An 11416-nucleotide genomic window follows, 5' to 3' on the forward strand; every position below is an offset into this window, starting at 1 on the left:
GAGCACTGCAGTTTCTTTCCATGTGTTTGCAAATGACGGTTCAGGTCTCTTTTATATGTGAAGCTCCTCTTACACTGAAGACACGTGAAAGGTTTCTCTCCAGTGTGAAGCCTCGAATGAATCTGAAGAGTTATCTTCTGACTGAAACTCTTTCCACAGTGAGTGCAGGTGAAGGGTTTCTCTCCAGTGTGGATTCTCATGTGAACATTAAACTTTCCTTTAAATCTGAAACTTTTTCCACAGTCATGGCACGTGAAAGTCTTTCGAGAATGAATTCTTTCATGCCAGGTAAGGTGTCTCTTGTCTGGGAATCTCTGTCCACACACTGATGACAATTAAAACAGTTCTCTCTTGAATGAAACCCCATGTGGTTAGTAAGGCCTGTTTCACACACTGAACACACACAAAAAGCTTCTCTCCTATACGAGTTTTCACACAGTTTGCAGTTGAAGGGCTTCTCTCCTGATTGAATACTCATGTGGGCATTAAGGGTTGATTTATTTGAGAAGCTCTTCCCACAGTTTGCAGGTGTCAAACGAAATTGAAGAACGAACTTATATGACTTAATTCCGAACAAAATCGGGCTGAAACGAATTTTGTTTAGAGTTAGTTTCGGCAGTTCGAAACAGCTCACCAAAGCGAACATTCTGGGGGAGTTCGTTTTGGCTCCAAAACACCTTTGAGCTAGCATTGGTCCGTGGCGATTACGCAGTCGGTGGGTGTGTTCTGGAACTCCGCCGCCTTTGACGTGCGACGGTTCATTTCTCATTCAACGGAGGTCAAGCAGGAGAACAACATCTCCAAGTCACTAGCAACATAAATACACCGTGTTGAATAGCTGAGCTGCCACAGATACATCCACACCTGTACGATCACTCGCGGACGGACTTTAAAGATTCAGAGAAAGCATTTAATTCCTAGAAAGAAATTGCAACGAAGCTTGGTGTCGACGACCCAGTTATGCAAAAAGCAACGTAGAGAAACATCTGAGACAAGTTTTCCAAAACCACGAAAAGAGGTAGCAAGTACCAAATACATGTGTTTCAAATAAATGTTACACAATACTGCTACTGCTGTTCTTTCAATAAGCAAATTTAAAAGGTATACAATAAATGAAATGCCAAAAAACGAGTGTTTTTATCAAATCATGACACCACATAAAATATAAAAAGGTGTAATAATTTATCCAGTTTAATCAAATTAATGAACACTAATAAAATAAAGTAACAAACAGGATTGTGTTATTGAGATGACTCATATTTTTTTGCACATCATGCTAAAGTTTTCAGGCTATGAGCCACTCGCACTTAAAGGACTGATTATGGAAAATGGAATGGTTCTCTTGTATTGCAAACATGATAATTGACTCTGAACTCCGCCTCCAGCAGCGCGGGGGTGTTGGAATGTTCAAAAACAGTATACCATCGCTCAGCCTTTTTGAACTTCTTTTTGCCCCCAAACGAAAAACGAATTTTGTTTGATGCATATTGGGGCCTTAAGGACTCTCTCCAGTGTGACCTTTCATGTGTGAATCAAGGGTTGCTTTACGTCTGAAACACTTTCCACACTGATCACATGGAAACGGCTTCTCTCCAGTGTGAATGACCATGTGACTCTTGAGAGATTCTTTGCGTGTGAAGCTATTCCCACACAGTTTGCAGGTAAAAGGCTTCTCTCCAGTGTGACTTCTCATGTGGGAATTATAGTGTGCTTTATATGTGAAGCTCTTCCCACACACATTGCAGGTAAAAGGTTTCTCTCCAGTGTGAAGCCTCCTGTGAATCTGCAGGCTTACGTTCTGACTGAAACTCTTTCCGCAGTGAGTGCAGGTGAAAGGTTTCTCTCCAGTGTGGATTCTCATGTGAACCTTGAGGTTTCCTTTCAATCTGAAACTCTTTCCACAGTCATGGCACGTGAAAGATGACTCTCGAGAATGAATTTTTTCATTCCAGTTAAGGCGTCTCTTGTCTGGGAATCTCTGTTCACACTGATGACCATTAAAAGAGTTCTCTGTTGAATGAAGCCTCATGTGATTAGCAAGGGATGTTTCACGTGTAAAACATTTTCCACACTGAGCACACACAAAAGGCTTCTCTCCTGTGTGAGATTTCATGTGAGCCGTAAGATTTCCTTTTTGTGAGAAGCTCTTCCCACACAGTTTGCAGGTGAAGGGCTTCTCTCCTGTGTGACTTCTCATGTGATCATTAAGGGTTGATTTATTTGAGATGCTCTTCCCACACAGTTTGCAGGTGTAAGGACTCTGTCCAGTGTGACCTTTCATGTGAGAATTAAGGGTTGATTTATGTCTGAAACACTTTCCACACTGATCACATGGAAACAATTTCTCTCCAGTGTGAACGACCATGTGAATCTTAAGAGACGCTTTGCATGAGAAGCTATTCCCACACAGTTTGCAGGTAAAAGGCTTCTCTGGAGTGTGAAGTCTCATATGAGTTTTGAGGTTTACTTTACAAGTGAAACTCTCTCCACACCGATGACATTTAAAAGCATTCTCTCCTGAGTGTTCTCTCTTTGTGTGTAAATGAAGGGATACTTTCTGTCTGAAACTCTTTCCACACTGATCACATGTGAACGGCTTCTCTCCAGTGTGACTATTTATGTGGCGTTGAAGGTTTTGTTTACGTGCGAATCTCTGTCCACACTGATGGCATGTGAAAGGCTTCTCTCCAATGTGAACATTCATGTGTATTTGAAGGTTATATTTTTTGTTGAAACTCTTTCCACACTGATGGCAGGTGAAGTAAATGTTAGATTCGGTCCTCTGAACTTTTTTTGGTGATGAAGTTGTTTCAGTCTGTATGGATTTTCCCGCAATCATGAAATCAAGTCTTTCATATTCAACTTTCTCTTCTATCTTTGTAAGTTCTTGCATCTCTTCCTTCGGTGCCATCAGGTCTAAAGCAAAAAAAAAAAAAAAGGACAAATACAAGTTAGTGGCAGTTTACTGGTTTAAAGCAACAGACTTCAAAGCCAAGATAAATTTTTGATTTTCCAACAAGACTAGGTTATTATACTTCAGTCACTTCTGGTCTTTGGAACCAACCACTCTGTCTCCATTTTGATACACCTGACTCAGATCTCCAGTTCATTAGGTGAGAGCTCCATGAACTCAGTGTATCAGACAAGGGAGACATACAAAATGTGCAGAGCGGTGGGTCCACAGGACCAGAAATGAATTATTATTACTGTATTATTATTTTTGTATTTATGATTTACAAAAATTATATAATAAGTGACTATATCATGAAGCCATTTTCCAAACCATGTTTTTGGCTTATCCTGAATCACTACAGCACACCTATAATAAGCTTTTATATTCAGACTATTTTAGACTGGTTCTGATAGGAACCGCTGCCGAGTAGCCCAGTACCTGTGTGACTCGTCATAGACATAAACAGAGAGAAGTAGCTGCGGCTACAATGTTCTTCCGCAAGACACATGTAGTTCTGTTTATTAACAGCTAAAGCACCAAAAGTTACAGACTGCAGCTTTAAATTTGTCGATAAGCACTAGCACAGTTTAGGTCTTAAATCTATCCAACTGCAAATAATAGTATGGAGTGCATCAGGGCTCAGTATTAGGTCCCCTGCTTTTCTCCGAGTACATGCTGACCATGAGGGACATTATCATTAGAGCTCTATCTATTTTTACATTTCATGACAAAACACCTCTCTTTACTACTCGACTTCATCCTACATTTAAAAAAACCCATCTCTTTCTCTTTATTTATTCCTTCCCTTGCTAGCTTGTACTTATTTAAACAATGCCTGAGACTTGGTGTTACAAGCACTTCGTTTGTTGGATTGCCTCTTCAAGATGAATCACTCTATGTATTCCCCAATTGTAAGTCGCTTTGGATAAAAGCGTCTGCAAAATGACTAAATGTAAAACTGTCCAAATAATATTTTTATAGTGCTTTTTAATGTTTTTTTCACTGAAAAACTTCAGTACATATGCTCAGATTAATGAGGCCTATGATCAGTTCCAAAAACAAATACAAAACCAGTCGTAATTGAAAGAAAACAAGTTGACAAAAAGATTGATACCAATATTTGGTAATAATATAGAATAACAACAGATATATAAGCAATTTTTTTTGTAGGCTGGTTCTTTTTTACTGAGAACACCACAAGTGTTTTAGGGATTTGAACACAAGGGTTAAATACATTTCCCCCTATTTTAGTCATTAATTATAGCCGTTCAACATTAGTCATAATTTTTTTACATTTAATAGGCTTTGGAAAAGTGTGGACTTACAACAATCCTAACATAATGTTACGACTTAACATGTATTGTGTGTATTATTGTACTCGCTGTGCACTTGCTTCTTGTCTCTATTGTGTTCCCGCTCTCTTAGGATGAGTAAAGAGTGCCACCTGTTGATAATCAGCGCCTATGAGAATCTTCATCTGCTGATTCGCCCTCGCAATCTTGTGATTGGAGATATAAGCTGTCTAGTTCTGCAGTTCGGCAGAGACATTACTCTGAGAACAACTAACTACTGTTCCAAGACTTTTTATTAATTCTCCTTGAGTTCTGTGTACCGTATCAGGTATTATTTTGTTGTTGTGAAATTATATTAGATTATTATAAATTAGATTATATGACCAATTACAGGGGGTACGGAAAGTATTCAGAAAGTATTTTTTATGTTTCACTCTTTGTTATATTGCAGCCATTTGCTAAAATCATTTTTTTCCCTCATTAATGTACACACAGCACCCCATATTGACAGAAAAACAGAATTGTTGACATTTTTGCAGATTTATTTAAAAAGAAAAACTGAAATATCACATGGTCCTAAGTATTCAGAACCTTTGCTGTGACACTCATATATTTAACTCAGGTGCTGTCCATTTCTTCTGATCATCCTTGAGATGGTTCTACACCTTCATTTGAGTCCAGCTGTGTTTGATTATACTGATTGGACTTGATTAGGAAAGCCACACACCTGTCTATATAAAACCTTACAGCTCACAGTGCATGTCAGAGCAAATGAGAATCATGAGGTCAAAGGAACTGCCTGAAGAGCTCAGAGACAGAATTGTGGCAAGGCACAGATCTGGCCAAGGTTACAAAAAAATTTCTGCTGCACTTAAGGTTCCTAAGAGCACAGTGGCCTCCATAATCCTTAAATGGAAGACGTTTGGGACGACCAGAACCCTTCCTAGAGCTGGCCGTCCGCCAAACTGAGCTATCGGGGAGAAGAGCCTTGGTGAGAGAGGTAAAGAAGAACCCAAAGATCACTGTGGCTGAGCTCCAGAGATGCAGTCGGGAGATGGGAGAAAGTTGTAGAAAGTCAACCATCACTGCAGCCCTCCACCAGTCGGGGCTTTATGGCAGAGTGGCCCGACGGAAGCCTCTCCTCAGTGCAAGACACATGAAAGCCCGCATGGAGGACTCCAAGATGGTGAGAAATAAGATTCTCTGGTCTGATGAGACCAAAATAGAACTTTTTGGCCTTAATTCTAAGCGGTATTTGTGGAGAAAACCAGGCACTGCTCATCACCTGTCCAATACAGTCCCAACAGTGAAGCATGGTGGTGGCAGCATCATGCTGTCGGGGTGTTTTTCAGCTGCAGGGACAGGGCGACTGGTTGCAATCGAGGGAAAGATGAATGCGGCCAAGTACAGGAATATCCTGGACAAAAACTTCTCCAGAGTGCTCAGGACCTCAGACTGGGCCGAAGGTTTATCTTCCAACAAGACAATGACCCTAAGCACACAGCTAAAATAACGAAGGAGTGGCTTCACAACAACTCCGTGACTGTTCTTGAATGGCCCAGCCAGAGTCCTGACTTAAACCCAATTGAGCATCTCTGGAGAGACCTAAAGCTGTCCACCAATGTTTACCATCCAACCTGACAGAACTGGAGAGGATCTGCAAGGAGGAATGGCAGAGGATCCCCAAATCCAGGTGTGAAAAACTTGTTGCATCTTTCCCAAAAAGACTCATGGCTGTATTAGATCAAAAGGGTGCTTCTACTAAATACTGAGCAAAGGGTCTGAATACTTAGGACCATGTGATATTTCAGTTTTTCTTTTTTTAATAAATCTGTAAAAATGTCAACAATTGTGTTTTTCTGTCAATATGGGGTGCTGTGTGTACATTGAGGAAAAAAAAAAAAAGAACTTAAATGATTTTAGCAAATGGCTGCAATATAAAAAAAGTGAAAAATTGAAGGGGGTCTGAATACTTTCTGTACCCACTGTATATGCTCTGATTATTAGCGTAAAGGAATTTCCACCTGCACTATTGTCAATAGACAGATGCTGGTTTTGTGAAGAAAACTAATCTAATTTAGTTGGATTTAGCAATAAAGGTCAATATTTCATCAATTCATTTATACTTCTGCCCTACCTTGTAGGTCATCCTTCAATTTAATGTTTAACATTATCTGATCAATGTGATTGTCAGCGCTGTTGCCTGTCATCAGATCCACAGATCAGATCCATCAGACTGTAAGATCCACACGATTGATTGAGATGTGGAAACAGAGGTCTGTATTTGAATATGCGTTGTGTGTATTGTCCGTTCAGAATATTAAAGTGTCTGAAGTTCTGTAATTCTTACAAGACATTAATGAATAGCAGTATACTACTCAAATTACTCCTAGAGGAATAATCGGGCTGATTTAAATTTATTTTTAATATTATGTTTATTCTCGCAATATTTTTATTGTGATTTAACCTCCCGTTTTGTATACAGTATAATGGTGTTCAATCATTGCACTCAACCACGCAGGATATGAGTTGTTATTAAAGATAATCAATGTACTTATTTTGAATAATACTCTATGGCCTGGAAATATTCCTTTTATTTGAACGGCTTTAATTTTATGTAATTATTGAGGATTGCATCGTAAAGTAAGTGCATGAAATATGTAAGTATAATTGTTTAATGCAATACGTTTCACCAAAACCTTTAAATTTAATAATTTAAAACAGTCTTTAGTCGTAATAAATATTTTAAGGTTCGGTTAATTGAAATGCTCTATAATGTGATATGCTGTTTGTATTGTTTTCTAGCAGTTCTGTAATAAAATAAAGTGCTCAGACTCTAAAGTATTGCGCGTTCACATACAGTATGGCTTGCGTCACGAAATATACATCGGAATATCATGAAACCATCTGGCTTGGTTTCACAATACTCAATTAATGATTGTTTGGTGTTTTTAGAAGATGTATCTGTGCTGAATTTCACATAAATAAATCACAACAATCCCGTGCTATGGGCACAGCCATTGATCGACGCTGCAGCAGAAGATTTTTTTTAAGCTACTATTTTAAACTTCCGCTCTTCAAACGCGGAAGTGTGAGAAAGGCCTATTTGTCTGGTCAGCATGAGGACCCACTCCAATATAACAACTTCAATTAGGACGCTCATGACATTCTTCAGAAATATCATTAATTTCTGTAGAGCTGGACATTTTCATAAGGACCAAATGAGTGAGTTCAGTTTTCAGAATAAAAACCAACCTGTTTGTTCGTCAGTATCTTCATGTTTGACTCTGAATGTTTCTTCAATCTTCACGTCTTCACTCTCCTCTTTAATAAATGCCATTTTTATAATAGTTTGTCACATGGATCAGTCACTTCAGCAGGAGTTTTTCTGTGTTTGAACACTTTGTCCTGTTTAATATGGAAGCCCGTTTCCGCTACTGAATAATAAATAAAAAAAGGTAATTGCGACTTTTTATCTCACAATTATGACTTTTTTTCTCATAATTGCGTGATATAAACTCGCAATTCTGAGAACATATCAGTCTTGCAATAAACTCTATTTAACTGAGTTTTTATCTCGCAACTGTGACTTTATAAATCATAATTCTGACTTTATAACTCGCAATTGCGAGTTTATATCTCACAATTCTGTGGGGAAAAAGTCAGAATTGTGAGAAAAGTCACAGTAACCTTTTTTTTAAATTTTTATTTTTAATCAGTGGCGGAAACGGGCTTCCATAATTTAAGATGAGAAAAATTAAGCAAACAAAAAAATAAATGCAAACAATTTCTGGGTGCGTCTCAATCTGCTCCCTAGTTACTGCACTGCAATGTGAGCCAGTCAGAGTGGTAGTTAATAGCCTTAAATGACCAGTGGCCTGTAACACGAAGCTGGTTTCAGTTTTTATCCAGGTAAATCTGCATTTAGTTTGAGCAAACTTGAGTTTTTGGGCTCAAGAAGATTGGTTGGTTTTGAGCTGGTTTCGTCACCATGGTAACTTAGGCTACACGGCTACCCTGCTCTGGAGCAGGTTTTATCCTGGATTAGAGATCGCAAACCAAAACTGGACCAATCAGCTGTGACCAAAGTGGAACAAGTCTGTGAGCAAAGAAAAGTCTTATTTGGAACCAAATAAGAACATTCCCCGTACAGGGCACCAAACTGTGACTAAAATGGTCACACTTGCGAACAAAAATCTTGCAAGTGAAGTTTTTGCTGAGATTGCCACTGGTGACTACATAAATTTACGTTATGATTTAAAATTTTGCATGTAATGCTTTTTTTCCTTATTGTTTTGCAATAACATGTTTTATGTTGACATCTTAGAAGATGCGCATCAAAGTTTTAGGGGAAAAACAGTCCTCATCTCCGCCGAACACCAGAGTTGACGTGCAAAATAAAAGTGCAGAAAAGCCGTGTCTATTTCAGGGATAGGCATCATCGGTCCTCGAGTGCCAATGTCTGGCAGAGTTTAGCGCCAACCCTAAACATTTTTTTTTTTTTAATAAAAAATTCCCATGACTGTTGCCCTAGTAATTCTGAAGACCTTGATTGGCATGTTCTGGTGTGTTTGATTAGGATTGGAGCTAAACTCTGCAGGGTAGCAGCTCTCCAGGACCAACGCTGCCTATCCCTGGTATATTTCGTGCACAAACATGTGTGGACATTAAAAAATATTGTTAACAATTTTCATTTATAACCAATACTCTGGCTTTTTGTAATCAAGATTTTTAGTCTATATGCTGTGTTCTGTTGATGCTTGAAGTTCACATTATTTGAAGCGTACTAATTGTTGTTGTTGTTATTATTATTATTTTTATTAATGTCTGCTCATTTAATACTATTATATTTAATAGATTACGTTTTCACCAAAACAAAGTCTACTGGTTTGTAACAGTCATCATCGCATTTGTTGTATTTGTGCTTCGAATCAATGAATCATTTTGCGAAGCAATCGATTCAATTAATTTAATTAAATTTCATAAAACTCAGTTTCTCTCATCACTACTTGCCAGTGAGCGAACTTATGTCTTTATGATAAACTGATTGACTACATAGGGAGCAAAATGAGACACAGCTTCTCTGTTATTCATGTGTGAGTACTGTTTACTCATAAAAATAACGTTTATTCATGTTAGATAAAGTATCACAATGTTTACTTCATACATAATTAAGCCATTTTACATTGTTTGTAAAACTATGAAATTGCCCGAACTTTTTTGCATTGATTTAAACACGTTAAATGCTTAAAAACACAAACCTTTCTTCAGCTGAACCACAAAAGATGCAGAAGAGTGGCGCGGTCTTATGACATCATAGCACTAAACCAAAATAAAAGTCTTGTCATCACGCTGCTGTCTAAAATATACAGAAGTGCACAGAAAATGTAAATGCCAGAGGAGTTCAGAGTTGATTTCTTGGTGAAATACATATTTAAATAAATGTTGTCCAATGGTGTGGTGAAAATATTAAGAATTACAAATAAAGACAGAAACTTTAATGTATTTGGGTGTAGAAACCATTATACTAGTATTAAAAACAGTTAATTAATAAACAGTGACAAATGTGATTTACAAGTAAAAAATACAATCTTAGTGTGATTTAAAAGGTTTCTATACACACACAGAGAGAGAGACATGCATTTGCTATTATTTGATTATTTAACATAATATAATATGATAGTGTTGATAGCATTTTAGCACATGTTGTGTTTAGGCAGATTTTTTTTAGTGGCTCTGGATAGATCGACACAGAGCCGGACTGGGGACGAGCACTTTGTGTTTATGTAATAGTAATGTTTAAATATTATTATTATTATTATTTTTAAATTACATAATATTAATTATAATTGTAATGGTGATCTATTCCTTTTTGTTCTCCGCCATTTCCATAGGAGACTGGCACAAAGGATTTGATGCGTAAAACCACAAACTTGCAGCTGTTTGTAAGAAGACAACAAATATCAAAAATAAAACTTAATTACTATTTACAGTCTCCAAGCTTCAAATGAAATGTGATTTAATTGAATAATTAAATGGGATGGTCAAAGACTGTCTAACACCAAGCCCCTTTTGTCCGTTCAAATTCTCCACAGTCACTTACGCATATATTACGTATGAAATCAAAGCTGACCAATGAAAAGTCATGCATACATATGAGTTGTGCAAGATGGCGGCTGGTGATGAAGCAATTATGTGTAGCTGAGGCATTTATGCTTTCCATTCCCTAGTTTTAACCTAAAAAATAAAACTAAAATTTTTACTAGTTTTAGTCAAGTACATTTTTAAATCAGTACACAATTTCTGTATTATTGATTGATCTTTTATTTTATTCTTCAGTTACCTGGAGGAGCTGGCAGAAAACTGAATAAATCAGAGCAGCTAACACTGAAGATGCATCTGATGCTGCCCAGTCTGTAATTACAAAAGGCCTGGATGCAAAAATGGAGATGTATGAAAAATGGTGTATGTTTGGTTCCACCCAATAGCCAGATTCGGACAGTAATTGGTTCTCATGAGGATGTAATAATTTCAGAATTTCAGTGTTTTTCCCACCACCCGTGTAAAAATCCCTTGTGTGGTGATTTAATTGCTGTCCAAATCCACATCTCTTAGATTAGAAGAAGCAATTGATTGAATATTCACTGTTTAATTCCTTTTTGACCACTGCCAAACACAGTACAGTAACTGTTGCACTTTTGCTGTAATTTGCATGCATATTTATTACTGAAAAAAAATATTGAAATGCTGGAAAGTATTTACAAGAACAATATTCCATATCTGCTCCACCACAGTGAGTGGGAGCTGTTAACAACAAAAAGAAGAAAAGCATGTAAACATTTGAAATGGGTCATGTATGCAATACAACTTTAAAATATGTATAGGTCTACAATTACATACATAAAAATATAAACCAAGCAGCTTTGTTTACCTCATGTAAATAAGAGGTTGCATTAATTTATTTCTGCTAATCTCCACGTTTTTAATATAATGTGAATAAATGAATGTGTTTTATACATGCATTTAATTCACTGGATTTGTTTGTAATTGTAAAGGAAAGAATTCATAATTATACTTGAATATTTTATTTTAACATTGGACCCGTGAACTGATTATTTTCAACATTTGTTCTTGCATTTTGTTCTTACACAAACAATCTGTACAACAGACA

The 11416-nt window shown here is 37.2% G+C and overlaps 1 protein-coding gene across 1 annotated transcript; it reads right to left on the reverse strand.

Annotated features, from left to right (window-relative positions):
* Positions 1–201: 201 nt before the first annotated feature.
* LOC131538731 (gastrula zinc finger protein XlCGF26.1-like) lies at positions 202–9554 on the reverse strand. Its single transcript, XM_058772802.1, has 3 exons — positions 9507–9554; positions 7501–7682; positions 202–2916 (listed from the first exon to the last, which is right to left on the reverse strand). The coding sequence occupies exons 2-3, from the start codon at positions 7583–7585 to the stop codon at positions 1496–1498; spliced, it is 1506 nt and encodes a 501-aa protein (XP_058628785.1). The 5' UTR covers positions 7586–7682; positions 9507–9554; the 3' UTR covers positions 202–1495.
* Positions 9555–11416: the final 1862 nt, after the last annotated feature.

This window comes from Onychostoma macrolepis, chromosome 04 (genome assembly GCF_012432095.1).
Source record: "Onychostoma macrolepis isolate SWU-2019 chromosome 04, ASM1243209v1, whole genome shotgun sequence".
In the NCBI taxonomy this organism is placed as follows: Eukaryota; Metazoa; Chordata; class Actinopteri; order Cypriniformes; family Cyprinidae; genus Onychostoma; species Onychostoma macrolepis.

Coding starts and splice junctions, on each gene's coding strand:
- LOC131538731 (XM_058772802.1), bottom strand. CDS start 7,585: ATGGCATTTATTAAAGAGGAGAGTGAAGACGTGAAGATTGAAGAAACA. Junction 2,917..7,500: donor AGATACTGACGAACAAACAG/GTTGGTTTTTAT, acceptor TTTTTGCTTTAG/ACCTGATGGCACCGAAGGAA.